Source organism: Protomyctophum parallelum, assembly GCF_964188405.1.
Source record: "Protomyctophum parallelum genome assembly, chromosome: 11".
In the NCBI taxonomy this organism is placed as follows: Eukaryota; Metazoa; Chordata; class Actinopteri; order Myctophiformes; family Myctophidae; genus Protomyctophum; species Protomyctophum parallelum.
In genome coordinates, this window is record NC_139707.1 from 17907351 (window position 1) to 17933592 (window position 26242).

Genomic DNA, 26242 nt, shown 5'->3' on the forward strand with positions numbered 1-26242 from the left:
CAGAAGTGACAATACGAATGCTGAAAGCAGCTACCTTTGTCCTAGTCTATTCTTCTGTTTCAGTGGAGGGATGCGGTTGAAAAATACGGAGTGGGAGAATAAAAGCTGTATAAAAACCTAGCAACAATGTAGCCCAGAATATGAACGTTTTGTATTATAGATAGAAAAAGGTCATGTTCATGCTTAATCTACCGTTGACTGGACAAAGGACAAAGACACACAGTCCCTTAGACAGTTGTCTATAAATCCAGTCAGACATAGTGTTTGCCAGCCAGGAGGCCAAGCCGTAATGACTGGACTGGTCATACAATGGCTGCTGATAGCAGCACAACAGCAATCAGATAGCAGTGTCTGTTAAGCCTCTCCTTTACTGCACTATTAAACAGATTATTACATTATTCAAAATGTTTGTTCTCCTCCTATGTGTAGATTAGCGAGGACGGCACACCCAGATAAGCCATCAGGTAGGCCAATGCGTAACACAAGAGCAGCCGTAAAAACAAAAACGCAAAGATTAAAGACCCGTGGGGTTTGCTTCAAACACAGCTTTCCAAAAGGACACAGCTTTGTCAATACACCCACTCCTAATGCCAAGAGAAACCACAAGCTCTTCAACACCCTCAAATCATATTTAGACTTGTGTTAGTAGCTTATTATGACTCATTATACAGATACAAGTTTCCTTCATGCTGAGAATTCCCAACCGTGCTGATTGTGTTGTACATGCGTGTCACTATGAAGAGATTAGGCTGACTAATTATCCACTGACAGGTGAACAATGCTCTAGAAAATTTAAAGTTATCAAAGTGGGCCACTTGACGGAAGACTTTGGATATGAATGGCAAATGGCAGTGACATCTCCACACACCCAACGAAATGAATGCCTATTATTTGTAACAAAAACTAATTCAGAGTAATGTTTTTTTCTTGTATCAAGAGTAAAAAGTTTTGGAATGTATTTGTTAAAATCGGATTTTATTCTACAGTTTATGTATTCGATTAAACGGGTGGCTACTTAAAATGGTATTGTGAAACAGGCGTAGCTAGGAGCTCTCCACCAGTGAAGGCTATCTCACATGTAGTGTTTGCTCAGTTTTAAGATGGTGTCCATCTGCCCTCTCCAACAGCTACAACCTACTACAAAGCTAATGAAATAATCAAAGATTTCTGATACAGAGCCCAGAACAAATCTGTCAGTATTTACTCGGCTCTGTAGTACAAATACAGCACTGTCCAAAATCTAGTGCAAACAGTTTTCTTTCAATATCATTGTTTGCTTTTTGCTTTTTTGTTCTGGCTCACAGTTAATAGATAACACTCTCTTCACTCATTTATAAAAGGTATTATGGTTAAATATAGTCATTTCACATCATGCATTTTGACTGGATTGGCCACTTGGGTCCACAGGCTTTGACACCCAGCAGTGACTGTCTGCTTTTAATTATGTCAGTTGAGTTCACACAGTTTGCCTATCAACCCAATAAACTCTGTGGCAGTAGCAAATACACAATATATCACAATAAATTGCTTGTAACATGTTATAAATATTATATGTATCTATATTATGCTGCTCATAATAGCTCTTCCTGTCTACATTTATCACGATAAATTAATCATTATATTCAGAGATAAAAAAAATATATAAAAAAAGAGAATATTGAACTGTAACCATTCTGAGGGGGCTTTCTATTAATAAAATATATATTGTTTTATTTTGTATTAATGTACCATTAATGTACACTGTGGAGTTTGGGAACAAGCAGGCATAAGGATGGACATAAAGTTGTGCTTAAAGAGGACATACCTAAGTAACAGTCTGCTCTCTAGTGGTGACACTCTCTACAACACTGCACAGAATCCCAATGAATCTAAACGTCTACAACTTAATAGCTCACAGCGTGTTCATTCCAATCATCGACTTGGCAACACCAATGAGAAATCAACATGTTTTACATTGCTGATAAACATTTGTTCCAGGACTGGAATATGAAGGCCCCCCCTCTTACCGATAGGGTTGGCATCAAAGAAGCGCACAGGCGTGCGGAGAACGGCGTTGAACATCCTGTTATGAAGGGTCTGGGCTGAGCTCACCAAGACGTTGAAGAAGACCAAACTCCGCAGGAACCCAAATATGACGGAGGCAGCGGTTAAACCTAACCAAAGAAATTGAGTATAAATCAAGAGGGTACAATGTTTTTGCACTGTGTCTGTTCCACGAAGGTCAGCTGTGCACTTATGGTGCCATTGTCGTGTTTTGAAAGGGAAAAAAGCTACATATATTCCACTCCTCTCTCCCTCAATGGTTAATTTCTTTTCCCCATTATGCTGATCTATCACTGTGAATACAGGCCCTGGAAGAGTAAAGAGGTTAGGAGTCACAGGGAGACAATCAGAGCAATCCAACGGGAGAACGCAAGAAAAGCACTCCTATCTTCCTGTACAGCTGAGGCCCATGTATAGACACTGGGCCTTGAAGGCCTTGGGCCACAGCCAAAGAACTGTGGATGTGTTCAGTGAGTATGGCGCATTCAGAGCCTCAATGGCACACAGAAAAGCGATGTGCACTCAGTGAGCTTCACCTGCGTAAACACCTAGGTACAGGTCAAGGTCCAGCTGCTGAGAGGCGCTGCCATTGAGGTGCTCCGTCGCACTGACGCGCTCCTGTTCAGAGGCCCTGCAAGTCAGCCACAAAGGAATCAAAAGCCACAAGGACAAATAAACACAACAGCCATGAATGAAAGAAAGATGGAGGCGCTCTACACAAAACACTTTCATCCTAACCTGAGGCACAAGGTCAAGACTCAATTTCAAGAAGCAACAGATATTTGCGAACAAAGATGTCATCATTCGGGATCAGTCTTATCGTACAAAGGAATCAATCAGTTCCGCAAAACGTCCTGGAACAGTTTTGCTTACAAAATGTGCTACACAATTTACAGGCTAAATAAGAAATCTCACCAATAAGCAAGCCACCAGTCCTGTAGAACATAAGAAAGCTAAAGGAAACAGTGAAAACAGATTCCATACAGTTGGTCACCACAGATATGTGAATAAACATATTCAGTCATGTGACTCATTTCTAAAATGTGTGGGGAGTAGTTCAGAAGGAATCACTCACATGAGCGAGGAAATTGAGGAGAACAAGAACCGAGAGAACAAGGAAGTTAGCTCCTGCTCTGAAGTATTTCACGTATAGGTGCAGGCCCACAGTTCCGTCTGAGCGACTCTCTTCCATGATGGGTTCAACTGCCTACAGAATACAGATGCACACTGGGGTCAATACAAAATACATACAGTAATGCTTCCTTCTATTAGGCTGCACTGAGCTTAGGAGAACAGACAATACATGCTGCCCTCTGGTGGCCCATCAGCAGAATATACTGACAACTATTACAAGCCACTTTACTGATACAAAACACTGAGATATAAAATAATGCACGAATATGTTGAGGCACACTGGTGTGGCCATTCATATTCAGTATTACGGCAAATACGAGGACATGTTTTGGGGAACGGGGGTACAAATGGGTTGCGCAGAAGACCAAACTCCCATTTTATATATCAGTCAGTTTAACCTCATACTGCAGTTTGTACTTTGTACCTAGTTTTGCAGTAACCAGCCGATTAGATCTGACTGAGGCATAACTATTGAAAAGTTAAGGGCCATTTCACCGCTGGAAGAAACTGCAATCACTCATCATGTTAATATTATTTGTAGTAGATAACAGTAGCACAATTTGAAATTTGCAATCTATGGCTAGAAAAATAATGAAGTGTGTTTGACTGGATTGTTGAATTTCTACAATGACATAATGCGTTGGTGCACTTGTGGAAGGGAGACACCCCATGTGGGCTGAGACAAGATGTAGTCCAGGAAGGAAACGAGACCACATTTTCATGGCACATTTTCAGCATGAAGATGGCGTCATGACTAAATTAAAATATCTAAAAACACATATGACACACATAAAAATCCCAGCAAAGTGTTTCTTGTGCCCTAAACATAATTAAAATAAGATCTGGTTGCAAAAGCCTTGACGACCCTACAGCCTACAGGCGTATGCAAAGGCTCAACTTAGGTTAGGTTCTTAGCTCACGTATGAGTCTTGATGACAATTTTTATGTATTCGATGTATTGCCATGTTTTTGTTCTTGCTTACTGTGAATCGGTCTGGATTAAGATCTGCTAAATGTGGCCCAGGCGGTGGCGTAATCGTCTGGGCACCCGACTGGTAATCCAGTCGCAGTGTGCCACGGGTTCGACTACCGAGCCCGACACGGCCTTTACTGCATGTCTTCCCCCATCTCTCTCCCGTTTCCTGTCAGCCTACTGTCTGTCCCTTCAAAAACCAATAAAAAAAGGCTAGTCCGCAAAAAAATCTTTAAAAAGAAATCTGCTAAATGCCTAAATTGTAATTGTAAAATGAGTGATGTGCCCCTTTAAGACAAAACACCTGACATCCATTACAGCCCAGCCAATCAGAGGCTCCTTTGGTAAAAGCCAAACTATGATTCAGAACCCCTGTCGCTGCAACCGATGAGGCAAGAAGGTGGGTCTGACCCAGTGAAACTAGCTGGTGCCTAATATTGCTGATTTGTGCAGGCAACTTTGCAGTTCATCCCATGCATGCACCATCTCATTTCATCCACAAAAAGTCAGGTCCACAAAATCTCTGAGAGTTCTCAGAATTCGCCGTAATGTATGCCATCCCTCAACCCCCACATAACGTGAGAGCAAAATGGCCACCATGCATGTGAGCTGTGAATTGATTACCTGTTGCTCTGCTCCTTCCAGCGGGGACGACGACAGTGAAGGCATGGAGCCCTGAGATACTCGTGGAGTACGAGAGAGATTACCCACTCCTTGCTTCTCCCCCTCCTGCTCCTCCTCCCATTTCAGCAAGGAGGTGAAGTCCAGTCCGGAGCCCTGTAACTCACTGTATGTTCCCTTTGCCACCATTTGACCCTGACGGTGAAGACAGGAGAGATTGTTACACTCACACAGCACGATATGGACAACATGTATTTATTCTGTATTCATGCCAAATATTGCGATATCGATACGATATACAATCCGTTAAAAAAGTGTTGCAACATTGAAAACTAAATATTATTTAAAAAACTGCATAACAACACACGCACGCACCTCCTTCACTACAAGTATTTGATCTGCAGCTTTCAGGTACTGCAGTTGATGAGTAACTAGGATGCGTGGCTTCTTCCTCAAAAGGCCACAAATGCACCTAAGGAAGGCACACATTCATGCGTGTATCCCGACACAGTTGAGTAGGTTATTACCTTCACAACAGATTGATGAACTGACATACTCAAGACAAACAGTTGCCATTGCCATTTAACAGGGCAACAGAATATGGTAAGGTGGCAGAAGGTGTTGTGGAATGAGGGAAATAATAGGACTTACTCCTCAAACAGATGCCTGCCCACATCCGCATCCACAGCACTAAGCGGGTCATCCAGCAAGTAAATATCTGCATCCTGATACACTGCCCTAGATCACACAGAAACAGAGGGGGTATTATTAGTATTATACAACAGCTAGTTTAGAGGAATAAATCTGATTGGTTGAACTACCGATCGAGCCGAGTGGCGAGGGTAACAGTTTGCATGGGACATTTGCGGTCGTAGTGGCTAAATCTTAACTCGACTCCGCCAGATTGCGGCAATATTGAGTTCACAAGTTCCGTCCTCCTGAGGAACTCACTGCTGCCACCAGCTGGCGGAGTCAGGTTAGCTAAATCTGGCATAAAAAAAAAAGACAAATTCTATCGAATATCTTATTTCCAGTTAAACTGAGTTGACCTGATTTAAGGGTAACTTCAGTGATGCTTGCGGAACTCAGCTAAAGCTTCGTGTTGTACCTGACCGCATCACTGGCGTGCCAATAATCACGGTAAAGCACACCCCAAGTACTGTAGTAATGCAGCCAATCAAAGAAGGCCGACACACACCTGGCCAAGTTGACTCGTGCCTTCTGTCCCCCACTAAGGTTGGCTCCTCTGTCTCCGATCACCTCCAGATCACCATCAGGCCAGAGCTCCAAGTCCTAAACAGGGTCCAGCGGCAACACTGAGCAGGGGGGGGTCACTCATAATCTGACTGTGTAAACTACTGTAGCAAAACATCCTAAAACTAAATGGAGAGTACCGTGTCAAGCAACAATAATCTTGGTAATGTTAAAGTGAAAAATCAAGTAGTCTTCAAGGATAGGGCAGTTGAGTAATAATAAAATACAATGACTGTCCACCAGACCTGTATTGGAACCCCATGTTATTAGATAGCAGGCATTTTGATTATAAATCCTCAAAAAACAGAATGGGTTTAGCAACTGGACTCGGACAGTTATTAACCTGTTGGACAGTCAAGGTTTTAATACTTTACACCCTAAGCTTTGTTGAGGTGATTGACATGGTATAAGACAGGATATGTAATACATAATAAGTATCAGTGGGAATAGACGTGTATCTCACCCTCTTCAGAGCACAGGCTCTAAGCACCGTCTTATACCTCAGTGGATTGAGCTCTTTGCCAAAGAGGATATTGCTTCGGATTGTCCCTGGGAAAATCCACGGTTGCTGGGAGACATAGGTCAGCTCCCCCTTCACTTTGACCACACCCTTTGCCTGGTTCAGCTCTCCTAGGATGGTGCTGAGGAGAGAGGACTGATGCACACATACACACATTCAGAAACATCATTACCCATACACCTGCACCCACCTGATTGATAAGTAAAATTGCAAACATGGTATTATATAGTATTGCTAAGTTGTGTTATTCCAAACAATTGTAATGCAAACGAGGTGACCCGCTTGTACTGTACAGTAGGTGATGATATTGTAGTTAGTAGTATTGGAAAAATGCTCACAGTGCTGCACCATTAACTACAACCATGACTATCTATTCATGAAATGTGACTAGATCTGACCTTGCCGGCTCCAACAGGACCAATGACAGCCAGGAGCTGCCCTGAGTTCACTGTGAAAGACATATTTTGTAGTGTTGGAGAAGCCAGTATCTGTCAGAAAAACAAAGAGTGAATGAATGAGTATACCTCCATAGAGTAAAGAAACTTAAGACGTTAATGGTATGTACCGTACAGTAATCTGTCTTGATCATTTGGTGACATTTTAAACAAACATGTACAACAGTGCTCACCTTATCCCAGTAGCATGTTAAATCCTGAACCTCCACCATACAGTCTTTCTTCTCTGTGACAGAAAACCCAAGATGCTGCGGAGAAACTTCATCCAGAAGAAGAAACTTCTAGCAAGAGAAAATAATATGAACAAAATCAATATCTATAAATGGCATCAGAGGAATTAACAGGAGCTGCCATCATGGTGAACGTTTGGTCTGGTGCGCGTTTACTTTGATCCTTTGTATGCTGATGAGGGCTTCCGACACCTTCTCTATGGCCGATGGAAAGAACAGGGTGACAGTGAGTCTCAATGCCCCATAGAGAGAAACAGCCACAAACACCCTGCTAGCGGTTATCCTGTTCCCCGATGAAATGTACACACAGAGGGTGATGAAAATGAGGACCTTGCTGGCCACAAAGAAGGATGCCATGTTCAGTCCACGCAAGTAGGAGCTCTTCATAATCTTGGAGACCTCCTTTCTGTACAACAGAACATGTTGATGATAGTAAAGCCTGTCCCATATCAGTCTGCATACAGTACAGTAGATATAATACATTAAAAGTGCATTGTACACACGCGCACACATTTTAGCCTTGCCTAAAAACATTCGAAAATAGTAATACATTATTGTGCAGCAAATGTAGGTAGCATGAATGAATAAGATGATAAAGTTTACATAATGAACATACTATTAATGGAGGATCAGATTTGAAAGTTGAAACTGAAGGTTTGGTACAGCAACTGTTAGGAAAAGACTAGTTTGTGTGTGCGTGCATGCGTGTGTGGCATTAAAACACAAAGTGAATCTACATAAAACATGTTCTACCTTCTGACCTCATCCACCAGTGCAGAAAAGGACTTCTCCCAAGCATACATCTTTATGATTCGGATTCCAGAGACCACTTCATTCATTGTTCGTATTCTGTCATCTGTTAAGGCCGCAGTTTGACCCCTAAAAGCAGCATGCCGAGAAGTAATGAAACAAGAATTAAAAATGTAACTCACGCAGTATACAAACTTTTCATATACAACATTCAATCATGAGTATTTGGCTATGCACCTAAGAGTGGAGAAGAAGTGTCCAAACACGGTCTGTAATGGCATGAGGATAATCAGGACAGCCATTCCTGCAAGGCATGATGGGCCAATTATGTACCACAACAGCACTGTCACAGCTACCGCTTGCAGAGGACCAACCCACAAAAAGTGCAAAAATAATGTTACCTGTAAAAGTATGAGAGAGGAGCAACCTGAGATGAAAGACTGTGTGTACAATGACAAAGTTTTGGACCTCAAGTTAAGAGGAAAGATAAGCTAATCTTGTACAACATATAAATATAAGTATATGTGTATATTATGACTGGTTTGTTGCTTCAATATTTCACCTCATCAAATTTGTTAACATCATTGGATAAAAGGTTCACAATTTGTCCCGTGGTAGTTTTTCCCAGTGCTGTGCTGTTAAGACAGAGAGCCTACACGTGGAAGAGAAGTCAAATAAGAACAACTATACATTTGCACACGTTAAATTGCCAAGTGCATCATTTTTTTACATCCCAGTTTAATCCCAGTTTATAGGCATTTTAGCTCCTGGCAGCCAATCCATAGCAAATCATAACAATTATGCACTACTTTTTGGCATGGTGTTAGGTATGGTTATCAAAAACCATCGCAAACTAATTTGGCTCACATTCATAGTGGTCAGTTTGCAATGAAACCATAAGCATTTTAAGCTACCGGCACCCATTGTGGACACCATGTTGAAAATGACGCCTTTCTAGTCGTTAGTTTTTCATAACATTTGTGTATGTTATTTAGCACACCCAATAGTAGCAGAATCGAAAAATCTATTTTATCAATTATTTGGGGTTTCAACCATTATACGGATACTAGATCGGTGCCCGCCTGTAGAGCACAGAGTCGGTAACAATGGAAGATGGAGATCAATGCCCCGGCTATGCAATACACGTTGTCAGAGTACCCGTTCCAACCATCTGTCTGTGACTCTGTGTCCCTATATGGAGAATTCTATGGAGTTCTGCGTCAGGCATGCCCAAATATGAAGTGTTGTGATGTCAGAACAGGTCAGCTCCATATATGGAGATATAGGGGTGAGCCTGGGCAGAGGCTTTTTTCCTGGGTTTTGACAACGGTGTATCCGACGGACTCGACACTGGGCAGTGCACTCCCTGTGGTGGTGTGGAACATGTGTGTCGAATTTGAAGTCGGTGGGGTGAATGGTTCTCGAGTTATGTGGATTACAGACAGAGACTTGGTGCATATAGATAGATATCTAATATTGGTTTCATTGCAAACCGACCACTAGGGGACGAGCCAAATTAGTTTGCGATGGTTTTTGAAAACCGTGTGCCCATAGCCCCATACCTAACACGGTGCCAAAATTCTAAAAGTAGTTACCAAGTGCATAATCGTTATGAATATTTACATATTAAAGCCCAGTTTATAGGCATTTTAGCTCCCGGCAGCCATGGACGCCATCTTGAAAACTATGCCTTTCTAGTAGTTTGTTTTTCTTAAAGTTTTAGAATGTGAACAAGTGATAAATCTTTCCGGACAAGTGACGTAAAATTTTACTCCATTGGACAAGTTACTCTTGGTTTCACTTTTTCTCCTAGCGGACAACACTGTTTGACAAACGTGTAACCTAGAATATGATAAAGAAAATTACGTGTATTCACCAAAACCAACTTACAGTTAGTTGATTAAAAATGTATTTGTGTGTGCTCAGACAAGGACAAGTGCCTCAAAAAGTTAATGTTATTTAGAAGCACACCCAATAGTAACATAATCCATTGAAAAATCTCTTTTATCAATTATTTTGGTTTTCAACCATATATACTCTACCCATCTAATATTTGAGTCTGTGCAAACAGACCGCTAGGGGGCACTCCCAACTCGTTTGCACAGCTTTTTGAAAACCTTATACCCATTACCTAACACCACGCCAACATTCTAAAACTAGTCACCAAAAGCCAAATCTTGACAAGTTCCAACAAAGCTAAGAGACATACTGTACATGGTACAATGACCCCAAGTCACTGACCTTCCGGTAGATCATGTGGCACATGGCCACCCGTATCCTCATGCCTGCTCTTTGGACATGGTAGAAGTACAGGTGATGTAGAGCTGCCAGGCCAATGGTTGACAGGGAGACACTGGTTGCATAGCCACAGGCTACATAGAGAGCGGTGGTGTTGCTGGGGTCGTACGTCTCAAAGTATTCAATCAACTTTCCTAACAGCAGTGGCTGAATCACTTTGATAGCTTCCTGCAAGTACGGTACATGCAAATACAATGTTAAGTACTGTAGTTGGTGCAATTCACAACTACAGGGGTGCCCAAGGCTGTGCAGGTACATCATATGCCCCTGAACACATATAATGTAACTATTAAAAAATATATATTGATCCACATCAAAAAGGTCCTGCCACCACAAACCAACAATGCAATACTTTGTTTTCATGAGTGTTGCGTACAAACATCAGTATTCAGTAACATTACAAAGTTATATACAAAGAAAAACTACCAATTAAATTGCCCCCTCTATTCCAAGTGGCAATTCCAAATTCCCTCATGTACATTTTTAACTAGTATTTTCAGAAATGGGAAAATATTTTTGGGGGGTGGGTAGATCTTTTTGAGCCGGTCATTTTGAAAGTAGCTCTCAAGTAAAAGTGTGTGCACCCCTGCTACTACTAGAACATATGAGTATATGCAGCAGTTCTCTATTAATAGGCTGTACCTCCATGAAAGTGTATATTCCAATGAGGGAGTATGACCTCCAGTAGCATTGAATAAGAACTTTAGTAAGTTTCGGTGTGCTCAGGTCTGTAGTTGCTCTCTTAACCTCCTGGTCCCAATAGCTTGGAAAAACATTCAGAAGTGCACAGCAAGGTTGTGAGTACATCATGTGCACTATGTCACCAATAGAAAGTTGTTTTTCATGCAAAGTGCAAACAACAAAATACTTTGTGTATTGTGTTTTATAGTATGGTAACAAAAGAGACACCATAAATACATAAACCTACGATTGTAGTTGCTCTCCAAGTCTTTCGGATCCATCTTCTGGAAGGACCTTATACATGTCATGTTCCTCCAATTTCCTCTTGTAGCCGATTCTAAACAATGGATTCAGCCAGCTGAACATAAAGGACATATTCCATGGATTAATAATAATAATACTGACAAAGACACAATGCAATAACAAAAAGTAAAGTTTTGTATGATAGTTTACTTCCCCCCTTGTTACTTGTAGCAGTATACACTGGGTAAGAAGTTTTAGTTTTCAAGATACTGAAGCAAACATTAAAGCCGCTTTCAGAAATAGTAATTTAATCCATCCAAAGAAGAATGTCTGTCTATCTGTAAATGAGAACACTAGGCTACTGGTGCTAACCTAGGCTGCCCCCCTGCTGTCATAGGGTGGTACTGACTGTCTTAAACCTGCTACAGTAATGTATCACACACTCCATTAATGTCAAACAGACAAACACTACTGCAAACTGGTTTTCTTACCAGAAGAAAATCTTGGAGAGAAGATTAGCTGTAGCCGACGGATTATCCCTCGTCTCTTTCCGCAAAGGTTCCATGCTCTGCTAACACTGGGACGAAACAAACTGAAAGCGACCTCTATAGGGCTATAGCCTGTGGCAGCGGGATAACAACAAAGACTTGTAAAGGATGCATTGAGAAAACATTTGGAGGAAACTACAATGTCTGCCAATTTCAACCCCACCGACGTGACCGACCGACAAGAGGATTATTTCCAGGCAGGGCTGCTCTCACCCTGCTTCCATGCGGCTTCAATAGTATCTGACTTGACTGTCAGTGTCAGATCCTGTCACCTGAGCGAGCTGAGAGAGAACTCCGCCTTCAGTTACGATTGGAGGTCTCCATGATCAGACGAGACAGTACACAGGCGATATGAACTTCTTCTACCTCCTAATTAAAGGGGGTGTAATTTGTGTAGTGTGTGTGTGTGTGTGTGTGTGTGTGTGTGTGTGTGTGTGTGCGTGCCTGCGGTGTGGTGTGGTGTTTGGTGTGTGTGGTGGGTAACAAGAAGACTCGCCACTTTTACCCTTTTTGGCGAGTTGTCTTGACGACTCGCCAAAAAGTGAAGGAAGTCGCCAAAAGTGAAGATATCAAGCCGAGATATAACCCCAGCTGCAAACGATCCGGTCTTTGATTGTGTGATTATAATATATATAAATCATTTTGGGCCAAATAACAATTCTGGGCGTCGGGGGGGGGGGGGGGGGGGGGGGTGCGTCAGCTATCAGGAGCAGGAGGAGGCAACAGGGGTGCAGGCCAACAGAGTTTTGGAACGGATATTTGTCAACGCCGCAACACGTGTTCGGGTGTCAATCAAATCAACTGCGTCAGACATCTCCCACAGCCCGCCATTAAAAAAATAAATAAAAAAGCGAACGGATTTCACATCATTTCAGATCAAGACAAGTTGTGTTGAGCGTCTTTTTCCTGCGATCCCATTGATGTCACAACAGACAACATTTATAGGTGGGTCTGGTTTGGAGTAGCCTAATTTAAAACGCTGTCCGACACTTTGTTTTGAGCGAATATTAATACCTCGCGATATTGTAGCCTAACAGCCAGGTGCATCGTGCACATCAGAGTTATGTTGTCATTTAGAGAGAGAGAGAGAGAGAGAGAGAGAGAGACATTAGGCTAAACGTGTAGCCTATGGATAAGGGCGCATCGTTGTAACAGGTTTCAACTTTGTATTGATGTCAGCGAGAGACGAGACGAGAGAGAGAGACAGACAGGACGGGACGGACAGAACTGTTTTTATCTTTTGACTGACTATAAGAAAAAGTCCTTCTGCACACCTACAATGGACAGGTGCGTCGGATAACTGGAACTGAGAAGTAGAGAAAAAAATAATCCCGCACACTGTCTTCACTTGAATTATTTCAAACACTGTCATTTAGTTTTGGAATCGCAATGGCAACCATTCTCACTCTAAGGAAATGCCCGCTCAGCAGCGCATCGCATGAAACAAACACCTCACCATTCAAAAACGTCCCCTCACCATGATTAATATTATTAAACAAATTCCAAGTTAACTGACGATAGATTTAATAATATTAAATCTATCGTCAGTTAACTTGGAATTCATCATATATTATATGATGAATTGAAAGGTTCAACTTCCAGCCGCTCCACACCACGCAGCAACTGCGCGCCTCCGCAGTCCCCAAGCCATGAGTTAACATTGCTTGATTGATTGATTGATTTAAGTTTGTATTAACAGTTTGCAGAATTACAGTATTTGCACAACTCAATACAAAAACTGTTAAATGTTTACCCTTTTGTGTGTGAAGAAACTCGCCAGAATGTGACGAAGACTCGCCCCGGAAAGTGAAGTAGACTCGCCAAAAGGGGAAAAAATCTCGCCAAAGGTGAAGATATCTCGCCGGGTCGAATCTTCCGGTATTCGTGTGGTGTGTGTGTGTGTGAGACGCAACTTGGCCTCGCCACCATGAGGCTGATTTGAAAACTGTCAGTGGCATTTCTTCCTCAGCCTATAGACCGATTCCGTACCGGTTTCATGGTCGCAGCCTACGTATTTCCTGTAGGCGGACTCGACATAGCTGCGGGAGCAAAACCCTCACCAGGCGCACCTCTTCCACTACAGTGAACGGCAGAGTGACTGATGTTAGTTTGCCTCAAACTTTACTCCTTTACCTGATTTTTTACTAACACTAACATTACAAAGATGCCCAGAACATCGAGATGAACCTTTGTAGTTTATGGCTGCTCCAACAGTAGTGGCAACATAAAAATAAAATAAAAACGGAATGTCTAATATCCACCGCGATGGCGGAGACCAGAGCCATTGAGTAATGGTTGAGACAAAGCAGTGAAAGATACATAACGCCAGTCTTACCCAATACCAAATATTTATGTTTTATTAACACAAGGCTGCTGTACTTTATACCTCATACTTTAAATGCTTAGTATGAGGTATAAAATACAGCAGCCTTGTGTTCATAAAACAGAAAGATTGGGTATTGGGTAAGACTGAAATTATGTATCTTGCAGGATTCTTCACTGCTTTGTCTCAACCATTACTCAATGGCTCTGGTCTCAGCCATCGCGGTGGATATTAGACATTCCGTTTTATTTTATTTGTTATGTTGCCACTACTGTTGGAGCAGCCATAAACTACACAGGTTCATCTCGATGTTCTGGGCATCTTTGTAATGTTAGTGTTAGTAAAAAAGCAGGTAAAGGAGTAAAGTTTGAGGCAAACTAACATCAGTCACTCTGCCGTTCACTGTAGTGGAAGAGATGCGCCTGGTGAGGGTTTTACCCCCGCAGCTACGTCGAGTCCGCCTACAGGAAATACGTAGGCTGCGACCATGAAACCGGTACGGAATCGGTCTATAGTGGGAATAGGCATGCACGTCTTGGGAAGCCGTGGATATGCACGGCTTGGGATATCCGTGGATATGCACGGCTTGGGATATCTGTGGATATGATTCTAAAAATGACTTATAAATCCTAAAGCCTTGTTTATACTTCACTGTGCAATGGTCCTATGCTGGAAAATAGCAGATATGCAAACTCACAGCACATCTCATTCAAGACACTGAACTTGCAGATCTGCCATTTTTGCAATCCAAATGCATTATATGGTTAAATGGGTCCTAAGAGATGCAGAAATTAACTAGAAAAAGTGCCCTTCTGGGCACAGGTCTCCACCAGGAGGATAGGAGAGTGTGTGAGGCAAAATGTTTAGGAGTAATTTAAACATGTTTGTTTGGGTGTGTGTGTGTGTGTGTGTGTGTGTGTGTCTCACACACACACACACACACACACACACACTAGGGGTGTCACGATACACTCATTTCATGATACAATAGCCTGCTGCCTGCCCTACACGATATTGGGTTTAGGGTTTACAGAGCTTCCACATTTCAATGAGGGCAACAGGTGTGTACATTTACATGAAAGCTCTGGCACTCCCAAGAGTCCCAAGTTCCCAACTCATAATAGCCTATGTTGTGATGCGGGTCTGTTGACGGGTCTGTTCAACTTTTTTTTTAATGTCCCATGTAATGTTGTAGGACAGGTCACTCACTGTAGTCATCGTTCAATATTCTTTCATGTACTGTATTGTACACAATTATAAAAAACAAATCAAAAACTGAACCTGAACGAAATGCTGCACAGATAAGATGTAAATTTTTGGGGAAATGGTCCAGTCCCCCCTCCCCTCTCTATCTCGAAAGCAATTGAATGGACTGGACTTGCTGGGTGTTGAAAAGCAGGCTTTTTGTTTTTGCGGGTCGCAGGGCAGGCATATCGTTGATTAATATATTGTTTTGCAGGGCAGGTTGGTGTGGGTTGGCTCCTGCGGGACGGGCGGGTTATGAAAAAAAAGCTGGCCAGTGCATCACTAATATGTTGACCAGTCCACAAAAACAATTCATCCCGTGAAGCACCCCTGCCCTGAGTGATCCATTAGATGAGCGAGTGGCCGAGCTGAGCAGTGTGAACTAAGTCCATACTATCCACAAACCCGTTTGAGTTGCATAGGCTACTGATAGAATCGTCAACATGTGACATTGTGACAGTGACGTCATCTCTGTGGGGGCTGCGTGACAATTATAAGAACAATTTATCTCTGATATTGTGAGCCTATTATGCAAGACGGTGTCCCGTCGCATCGAATGTCTGATGCATGGTCACATCCGTCCTAACTTGTCACCCATTTGTTCATTACCTAGGGGGGGTAAGAGGGGTTATAAGAGCTATTCGCCCTGGCCGAAGGGCCTCTCCAAGTCTTTTTCCCAGGCTGAATTAGAGGCCCAACATGTCCCTGTCTGGGTTTGATATGATTATTTGGATGTCCAAGAACACTGATCTCCCTGCTGACCTGGTCAATGGTTTTATTGTTTGTTTTTGTTTTTGTTGTACAATAGGCCTCCAGTCCCATTGCAGAGAAAACATGACAGGATTTAAACTTTAAAAGCAATATGCCAAAAATAACTTTTAAGGTCAACTGACCTTTTGTCACATTTTAGCTAACCCTGCGACTGGACTTTGTGACATTGGTCATTGTCTTTAGGATTACTGATTACTCCTTTATTATGTTTTATGTTAATATGATACTTGACCTTACTTTAGGAACAACACAGAAACGCAACTAGCAAAAGAAATGTACTATTTTAAAAGCTGCTGGCTACAATTTAATAGCTACAATTTAATAACTAACTGACAGTTCAGGCTTCCTTTTACTCTTTCACTCTGTCCATCCCATGTCACTAAACAGTGACGTGTAAATCATCTCAGTGAAACACATGTCTGTAGTGTAATTTGCTTGCCTGGGGCATTTTTATTTCTTCTCATTTTCCAGACTTCATTGAAAGACTATATAAACATCTTAAGACACCACTTCCAAAATGTTGGGAATCCAGATCCTGGCTTTCCTGGGCGGCCTGGTGGGACTGAGTGCCACTATTGGTGCTACCGTATCCAACGAATGGAAAGCCACAAGCAGGGCATCCTCAGTCATCACAGCAACATGGGTCCTCCAGGGCCTATGGAACAACTGTGGTGGGAATGCCCTTGGAGCCCTTCACTGCAGACCACATCTCACCCTATTGAAACTAGAAGGTAAGCAAGAGGAATCATCATTCACGCCATAGCTGTGAGTCACACTAGTCACTAGTGTGATGGCGCTTTCATTTTCATTACATCGCTCAAGGTAAATATTAAACTTGCAGGCACATTTTAAACATCGTTTGTAAAATGTGTTCTGTCCATTTCTGAAACAAATATTTAATATTTAGGTCCATAAATACTATCATTTACAAATCTAAAATATAATTAAACTTGCCTGTAATTCTTTGGTATAATTTTACCAACAAGGGTTTTGCCTATTACCATGTAAAGAAATTGAATATATATATATACAATTATTAATATGGTTTATTTTAATCATATTAACTCAATATAACTGCCATATTAGCCCTACTGTAATCTCTTATTGGCATCCCCACTAATATGGGAGCAGGGCTGGATTATATTGTCTGGATCAATACTGATATGTATTTGTATATGTAAGAGGGGTTCAAAACTATGTTGAATTTATTTTATTTGACGCCTAAGTGGATTTAGTTTCTACTAATAACGAACTGAGATCTGGCTCCTATTTTGTGAGGCAGTTCCACATACACTATAATGTCATCTTTCTTCACCAACAGTGATTATGTTCCTTTTCCGTCTTGTTTCATTTTGGTGAGATTGTGAGTTTTACTTCACTTGTCACTCTTTTTGTCAAGAACGAATACCAGAAGTAGTTATTTTCTCTATTGTATCATTCATTTACTTATAGTAGACCAAAAGTTGTCTCTTTTTAACTTCATATTGTCTCAAATAGAGTGGAAATCTTGCCTTGCCTTGTTTACTATTATTATTATTATTATTATTATTATTATTATTACTATTATGATTATTTTTGATGTATTGTGACCCTGTCTGTTTAGCTGTTCAACCTGTGGGGTGGGAGGGTGGGGTGGGGGAAATAGAGTGGAAATCAGAAATATGGCTGATTTGCTTCTACACAAAGAAAATGGGAACCTTTGACAATGTAATGTATTTGTGTTGCAGGTGATGGCTCAGGTTTAGCAGTGGCCAATGTGTAATCCTTTGAAGAAAATGTCAAACTGAATCATTCTGAGTCACAGAAGTTCAAGTGGGTGGCACTGTGGCAGGTCAAGTAGGGGAATTACAGTATGACGACAAAGGATAGCCATAGGCAAGGAAGCTTACTGTAGTTCTGTGATCCATGACAACATATTTCTGAGCTGTATATTATCTATATTTAGTTCATCATTCAGTCATATATGGAGACGTGATGTCACGAGGCGATGGTCAGTGTTGTGATCTTCATATATGGAGAAGGCCATACAGTAGGAATGGAGATGGAGTATATGTCCCTGCATAATTTAACTATTTTAACTATAATTTAACACATGCATAATTTAACTATTTGTCAATGTCTTTAGCTATTAGTTAATTGTAACTGATCAATCAGTTGTTTCAGTTGGTTATCGTATTTCATGCTGCCTATTATTCATTGACTGTATATAAAAACATTACTGTAATACTGGCAGAGGAGTATTATGAGATGTTCAGCGCCATCTGATGGAGAAATTTGTGATTTGGGAAATGTTTGCCTTTGTACAACCACAAGATAGTGCTGTAACTCCATGTAAAATCAAATCTGTTGAATCTGGTGTAAGAAGAAAAGAGTCTGTCTTTGCTTGTGAGACATAACACCATACAAGACTGAAATTCAGCCATTATCAATGACACATGTTAATAAGTCATCAATGTTGACCGGCCATTTTATTTACTCTCATGTCATTCTCTGACAGTATAGTACAGGTCCAGTGGGCTAACCAATTGTGGACACCTCAACACAAAATTGGTATAAGTATAGTAAGTAGGCTATAAAATAGGCATTAATTTATGGAAACGCATGAAAAGAAAAATAACTAGAAACTACTAACTAATGTCTATTACAACTGCTGTTCTAAATCCTTTAGACCCATTATTGACCCTATACCAACCATGAAATGTACCGTAGTTACGTCACCATCAACAGCCAATAAGGAACCACCATTCTAACCCTGTACCTTAGTTACGTCATGAAGAATGGTGGTCCCCCATTAGCCGACAGACAATTTTAATTACGTCACCATCAACAGCCAATTAGGGACAGGCCTAAATACGCAGCCGACCACAGTACCGGTACTTGCATGCTCTGCTTGCGCAACTAAATATGGAGATACGAGTTGTCTGCCCAATTGCGACTATATGCTGCACAAAGATTGTAGATTTGAGAGTTGAATTCTATTATCTCAAATGTCACTCCTTAAAACCCCCTGCATCTCAGGGATGCTTAATTTATACACTGTTGTATGACTGTATAAATCAGGCCACCGTCCACCACAGAGACTATCGATTGACTACAGGTGCATCCAGCTTGGCCAGGCACACCAACAAACACAATTGAATTGTCCGTGCTTGAGGGTGAAATGCCGGGGGGGGGGGGGGGGGGGATGTCTGTGGTGCTCCTCTATGCCCTCCCACATGAGTCCTGTCATTGCTAGGGGTCAGCAGTGACAGGGACTACACGTGTGTGGGAAAATTTGGGAATTAGCATAATGACTAATTGAGGGGAAAACTGAAAAAAGAATGACGTGTATAGGGTGAGGGGGTGGAGGAAGCTATATATACAGTACACCATTGGCTTGTTGGGCTTTAGGCCCAAACCCCTCCCCACTGCATATAACAGTCTACAACACATTAACTATCAATCCCCAGTGCATCCATCTAACTTACCACTGAGGTGCATATTGTAGCTATTTTTTCATCAGGGTTTGCTGGCTGGGGAACCATTAACGACTTTTGAGCTCCACAACAACATAGACGACAGTGAGAGTGGTGTAGAAGAACTTTGTTAAATATGACCAGCATGGTTACAGAGATGTTGGCGTTTATATTGTCTACCTCTGGCTGGGTGCTCATAGCCTCCACCTTACCCACGGACTACTGGAAGGTATCTTCTCTTGATGGAACGGTCATCACCACAGCCACCTATTGGTCTAATTTGTGGAAAGCGTGTGTCACTGATTCGACAGGAGTCTCCAACTGTAAAGACTTTCCGTCGATGCTGGCATTAGACGGTCAGCTCTTATTTTTCTCACGGTAACCTTACATGCTAGGACATATTTCATTGTTGGAGTGTATCTCAATGTGTATAATTATTCCTTTTGCATATCTGGCTTTAATTTATTTTTTACATATTTTAAGCACTCTACTGTGATGATTTATTTGGATGTTTATTTGGCCTTCGGTTTGGGGAAAAGAGATTCATGTGAAATGTAGATTGAAGAAATGTTATCCTGACAAGTTAGCACTGGTCCATCCTCCGATAATGATGTCCCCGTCTGTAATGGGTGCTATCCACCACATCTCTACCCTTTTCTAACTTTTTGTTAGGGAGTTCAAGTTGAAGCTCATTGTTGGTCATTACTTGTCAGAGCTAATAGATTGGTTAAAGCTTCAGGCGAGTGAGTCCATTCCAGGGAACAACTCATTTACTTCCAAATATGTCAATGTTTAGCTTTAGTCCCCAGGACTTTAAGGTCATAAATTTGATTTATAGAGAGCTGCAGGCTGTTTCTACCATGGTTGAGTAGTTAGGGTTAACCACTAAGCTAATATTTGCCTCTAATTCACAGCTGAAACGCACATTTCATGCCAGTACCGTCTCCACAATAGCATGACCACCTTTGAGACAATTATGGTTATTGCTGACAAATTGTCCTTGTGCTTTGTGTTTAAATTTGTCACCTTTGCAGCTATAGACCTTGTGCATCCGTGTGTAACAAGGATATGAAGAGGTGGAGGTACAGGGAATGCAAAAGGACACAATGGAAGTACAGGCTGATTCACAATTCTCAAGCCCTGTGTCTTGAGTTGTGTATTTTGTTCTTCCAGGTTACATCCAGGCATGCAGGGGATTGATGATTGCAGCCATCTGTCTGGGTTTCTTTGGTGCCATTTTCGCCCTGGTGGGGATGAAATGTACAAAAATTGGAGGAACAGAAAAGAGCAAAGCCCGGATAGCCTGTTTTGCTGGTGTAAATTTCATTCTTAGTGGTATGTACAGTAAGTAGACAGCAAGTCTGCAAGTGTAATACCCAAACGTCATTGTTCTCATGATCTTCTGAATATTTGTCTTTCTTCCCATAAGGCATATGCTCACTATCAGCATGTTCCCTCTATGCACATCGAATTACAACAGAGTTTTTTGACCCATTGTATGTTGCACAGAAGTAAGTAATTTGTTTGTCCTGCAACATGGAAGTAGACTGTATCTGTGTCTTACACAATTTAATACAGTAAGTAACGTGGCTGTCAACTAACTTTTCTAGGTATGAGCTAGGTGCTGCTCTGTTCATTGGCTGGGCAGGTTCCATCCTCTGTATTCTAGGAGGTGGTATACTCTGTTACTCCATTGCAGACACGTTCACCAACTCCAGGTATTTGAGTCACACTTCATAAACCAAATCTCAACACCACAACTACATTTTAGAAATATGGGTTGTGAGACCTTCAATATATTCCTACTTTATATTGAACAAGAAAAAGTACTGCAATATGTATGCAAATATTCAATATAGACACATTGTACTACATAGGTTGATGTATGTGTAGATTCACAAGCTTTTGATTTGTGAAGGTGAATATTTTGTTTTGTCTCTCAGACACAATCAGACAGGCTATACCTACAGAGGTGCTGCCTCACAGTCTCATATCTCTGACTACCAAAGGGGCCATGCAAGGTCTATAAACCAGCGGCCACCCCCAGACTACAGCTCTTCAAAAGTACAACATTTTGATAAAAATGCATATGTCTAAGGAATATTAACACAAAGCACTTTGTGTCAAAGATGCTGACAAATCTTGACATGAATTTATAAAGGATGGACTGTACATTTTCTTTTTCCCTGCCTTGTGAAAAGCATTTGCTGATATTGACTTTTGGGAGCCCACAGCAGTTTGGATTTTAGCCATTTCCATGTTTATTCCCAGGGCAAATTTATAGTTTACTGCCTGATCTTGGCATATTAGAGTTTTCTACAATGTATGTCTTTCACATTTTACATTAAATGTTAGAATTGTCTTATGCTTTAACTACTCTGCACATCTTTGTGAAGCACGTAAAAATGAAATGTTGGTTTCTATATAATTTATTATTTTTTTCCTACTTTTTGTTACTGTAATGGAAACAAGGTGTTAAAAATATCTAAGATGTGTGTGTATTTAACTTTAAGCCACTTGATGTTGTTAATATGTAATGACATTGTTTAAAACTATGTCTAACACGTTTGATCATGTTTTATGTTCACGAGCTTCCTGTCCACAACATAACCATTAACTATGCTTTTGTATTGCACAAACTATACTGTATGTGATTGTGAAGGTTTAAAAGAGGACCATGCTTTCGTTTCCTTCTCTCCATTTTGATGGGTGATAGGTCAAATATGTGACACAGCAGGAGGAATTGTAGCTATTTAATAGTTCACCAGTCATTATGACTTTTTTGTTCCGTCTTAAACCCATTTTGGTGTTTTAAACATTTTGTTATAATTTAGCTATTGAAAAATAGATCTACAAGCTCACAGCTTGTAGGTGCTATTTTTGAAAAATCATACAAATCACACAAATCTTTAAATATATATTCTTTCAGAAGACTTTTTTCTTTTTTTTGTCAGGTCAAAATGGGTTAACATGTCACTTCTATTCAAATGACATACAAGAGCAAAAAACTTTGAAAGGGATAATTATAATTATCTTATCTTCTCAAGAGCAACTCAAGAGGGAAGCAGTGCTGTAACACATAGTTTAAGTTGTTAAATCATATTGAGCATCCATAATTACTACTACTGGACAATAGGTAGTTAAGCGAAGGGTTGTCCAAGCTTGTTCTTTTTAAATCAGTATAATACTGGTAATAATAATTGCTATAGTAGTGTTCTTTATCAGTCCAGTAAGGTAGCAATAGGAGGAAGGCGAGGCAAAGGATGAGGAAGACCAGGAGGCATACATGTGCTGTATGTATGCACATCGTGTGTGTGTGTGTGTGTGTGTGTGTGTGTGTGTGTGTGTGTGTGTGTGTGTGTGTGTGTGTGTGTGTGTGTGTGTGTGTGTGTGTGTGTGTGTGTGTGTGTGTGTGTGTGTGTGTGTGTGTATATTATATACACACTTTCCCCTGTGGTGGACAGATGTGCAAGGTACCCATTACAATAAAGTAGACTATACACACTGGTGTGTTTGTTCAGAAACAGAAACAGAGTCTCCATGTCTCTCTGGCTAATAAACAAAAAATACATTTTCAGGTCAGGATACTAATTTTATCCAACAGATTAAGCAAGACAAATTGGACGGGATGACACAAAGAAATAAGCAGACAAAACTGGAACAAAACGAAACTTATAAATGGGTCCTGATTGGCTGACATTTTGTCACCTACCTGAACTTCATTATAAAAGAGTTGGAGAGCTGGACAGACCCCTGTGACTGAACAGACAGTCAGACACTAAGATTAATTAACCAAAATATATCGCTTACCCTACTGTGAAGTTGCCCGAGGGCCAAGGCTCCAAAAACAGTCAGCGATGCTTTTTGGTGGATTTTATTTCTCCAAAACTCCAGCTCCAGTGCAGATATTCACAAAACATATCAAACTGCAAAAATAATACTGGCCAAAATACAAAACAAATAACTCAAAAATACTTAACGCACAACATAGGAAAAAGGAAAAATAACCAAACTGCAGCTCTCTCTCCCTGGGCTGTCAGCCTGATGGCTGCCCGAGCATAACTGACTGACTAGCTCTGCCTGCCTGCAGTCTCCCCTTTATAGGAGAGGATCCTACCACCAACAGAGAAGCAATTAAATATAAACAGCTTATCTACAAGCTCACAGATATCAGCTGAACCTGAATAAGTAACCCCATACCTAGATGTTCTATTTTAGATTACTCATCATATGGGGTTACATTCATTTCCCCAGATAATAGACATACTTTGATAATTGACATTGTAGTACACCCCTACTCCTCAACAGTACTTGGCACATTCCCCCCCTTCTTAAACTGAATGGCTGAGCCCTGCTCTGGTTCAGCAGCTCAGATTCAGATAGCACTGGAGAGGCCATACAAACACTGAGGTTACAATAAACACACAGGTTAATAAACTGAATGTTTTCCCGGTGTGTATCATTTCATTTGTACATCCTGTAAATGCATACATCAACAGTATTGACATTATATGATAGGACCTGTCTGCCCCACTACCCACAGTCTGTGTGGTGTGTGCGTGCGTGCAATGTCCTTAATCAGTGTGTGTGTGTGTGTGTGTGTGTGTATAGGGCACGGGCTGCCCCGTGACACCTACCTTTAATAACAGTTAATTAAATGAACCACAGCTCTTTCATCACAACATGATCATAGATTGTGTTGAAGAATGGTCTCTAACTAAAGAAAAACACAGAGGAGAAAACATTGTGGAGAAATTATGTTACATTGAAATGAAAGCATGACAACGTTGATTCATGAGTGATCCACTGAGAGCTTTGACAGATTAGTGAATAATACTATGAGTTGCAATAGGCCTTTACTTGTCATCTTCTGAAACTGGAATGAAAAGAAAATTGAGTTTGTGTTCCTGGCTAAACTTAACTCACGGGTCTGTTTGACTGCATGGGAACACCAAGTTACAGCTCTACATCCCTGCTGTAACACTACTCTGCCAGACAGTGGCATTGTTGCTCTAAAAAAAACACATAATTGCAGCACTAAAGCTACCCCAAATATCCCTTATCTCTCTACCATAAGATAGTAAGGCCAATTATATTGACTGGTCCATACCCGGAGATATATGCAGACTCAAAGTATTTGCAGACTGGGTTATGCGTAATGGCCTTTATTTTCTGAAATATTGAATGTGTTTTTAATTGTAATAAATTATATAGGGGCCGGGCAATGGCAAGTATAGTGCATTAAGGCATATAACACTTCTTTTTAATTTATATATATATCAAAAGTTGAACTTGAACCCTAGTGAATATTTGGCAAAATCCATATACAGTATAAAAGCTCATACATTATTAGTGTGGTTGCCCAAAGGGCAACCAGACTCTAGTAATTGTAACACTTTATTATTATTTTTATTATTATTTCACTGGAGTAGTCTTTAGTTTGACGCATTATACCTCCCACAGTTTTGACTGTAGGCCTACGCACTTGAGCCATATGTCAAATTGACCGGGAATCGTGTGCTTGTATTTTGTTAAGAGAAATGTTGTATAGTTTAATTGATATGAATTTATTAGTGAATTAAAATTTCCCATTGTCATGAATGGGAAAATGCAAAAATTCACATTCAAGTATTTTTTCCTCTGAGACTGTGAGGACTATAGTTAAAAAACTTGGAGGATAAATTCAACATTATCACTAAAATTAATTAAAATTATAATTTTATCGGTCGGCCTCATGGTGGCGCTATAACAGCCCACTTTACCTTTTAGCTTATAACTCTTGAACCGTAGGTGTAAAATCAAAATTATTATTTCCCTGGATTCCTTGGGTCATGACGCATCTCCCCATATAGGCCACGCCCATTTGCGTCATGATAGATTTTCCGCCATTTTTAATTTTATCCAAAACACACTTTTTGCTTTTCCTCTTACAGATTTTGTCCAAATCTCACAGAAATCGGCACACATGATCTCTGGACCTATCCGATTAAAACACCAACTGCAGAATTTTCGTAGTGCGTATCGTTCGGCCGTAATCATCTTCCGAAGTTAGTAGAAGGGGCCTATATCACAAAAAATGCCATAAATCACGAACGGAATGTCCAATCCATCCCAAATGAATCACATGTCCGGGGTGGTTCAATCAACCAAGTTCTAAAAGCAATTCCATTTTCATCCATAGGGGGCGCCGCAAATGCGAGAAATGTAACCGTTTGTCGCAAAAACATGAATTTCGGGGGTTAAATCCCCTCCGAATTACTTACGCATGATCACAGGGGTGACGCGACATTGTAATTGGCTGGCAATATTAGTGGGAGGGGCATAAGTAAGCCACTGCGGCAACCACACTCTGCGAATTTTCTAGTTACAATATATTCTCCATAACCTTTTGTTGATCATATATTCTGTCACAGCCTACATGGTGAATATCAAACACCAAGTACCACACTATAGCAGATATTAGCATACTGTAGCAGTATTCCTCAAAAACTGTTGTTGAAAAGATTGTGAAAGTAGACAGCCTGTGACAGCCACACTCCTGAGAGTTTACAGTAAACATCTCCCATACTGACCTAAAGCCCACATCAACACAATGTTGAATGGTGACACTGCACAAACAATGTCATCAAGTTCTGACAAACCTGCTCAAATGAAGTAGCATCTTGATCCGTCCTGCTGGCTGTGACTGTCCACCCAGA

General features: G+C 40.9%; 2 protein-coding genes across 2 annotated transcripts in view; one reads left to right on the plus strand and one right to left on the minus strand.

Moving 5' to 3' along the window:
- Positions 1-11990, minus strand: part of LOC310867281 (ATP-binding cassette sub-family C member 4-like) — an 83722-nt gene extending 71732 nt beyond the window's left edge. The window contains exons 1-19 of the mRNA XM_083777205.1: positions 11694-11990; positions 11207-11317; positions 10921-11041; positions 10222-10446; positions 8543-8632; positions 8218-8381; positions 7984-8109; positions 7387-7636; positions 7174-7281; positions 6944-7033; positions 6489-6680; positions 5970-6064; positions 5423-5509; positions 5147-5243; positions 4775-4966; positions 3119-3250; positions 2959-2996; positions 2580-2674; positions 2007-2153 (exon numbers count right to left, since the gene is read on the minus strand). Coding sequence (XP_083633331.1) covers positions 2007-2153; positions 2580-2674; positions 2959-2996; positions 3119-3250; positions 4775-4966; positions 5147-5243; positions 5423-5509; positions 5970-6064; positions 6489-6680; positions 6944-7033; positions 7174-7281; positions 7387-7636; positions 7984-8109; positions 8218-8381; positions 8543-8632; positions 10222-10446; positions 10921-11041; positions 11207-11317; positions 11694-11767 — 2434 coding nt within the window. The 5' untranslated portion in view covers positions 11768-11990. The remainder of the gene's footprint in view (positions 1-2006; positions 2154-2579; positions 2675-2958; positions 2997-3118; positions 3251-4774; positions 4967-5146; positions 5244-5422; positions 5510-5969; positions 6065-6488; positions 6681-6943; positions 7034-7173; positions 7282-7386; positions 7637-7983; positions 8110-8217; positions 8382-8542; positions 8633-10221; positions 10447-10920; positions 11042-11206; positions 11318-11693) is intronic.
- A 4616-nt stretch (positions 11991-16606) lies between these two features.
- On the plus strand, positions 16607-21641 carry LOC310866349 (claudin-10-like; the record flags this gene model as incomplete). The annotated part of the gene is made up of 5 exons (XM_083775959.1): positions 16607-16820; positions 20718-20879; positions 20974-21055; positions 21155-21262; positions 21488-21641. The coding sequence occupies 5 exons, from the start codon at positions 16607-16609 to the stop codon at positions 21639-21641; spliced, it is 720 nt and encodes a 239-aa protein (XP_083632085.1).
- Positions 21642-26242: the final 4601 nt, after the last annotated feature.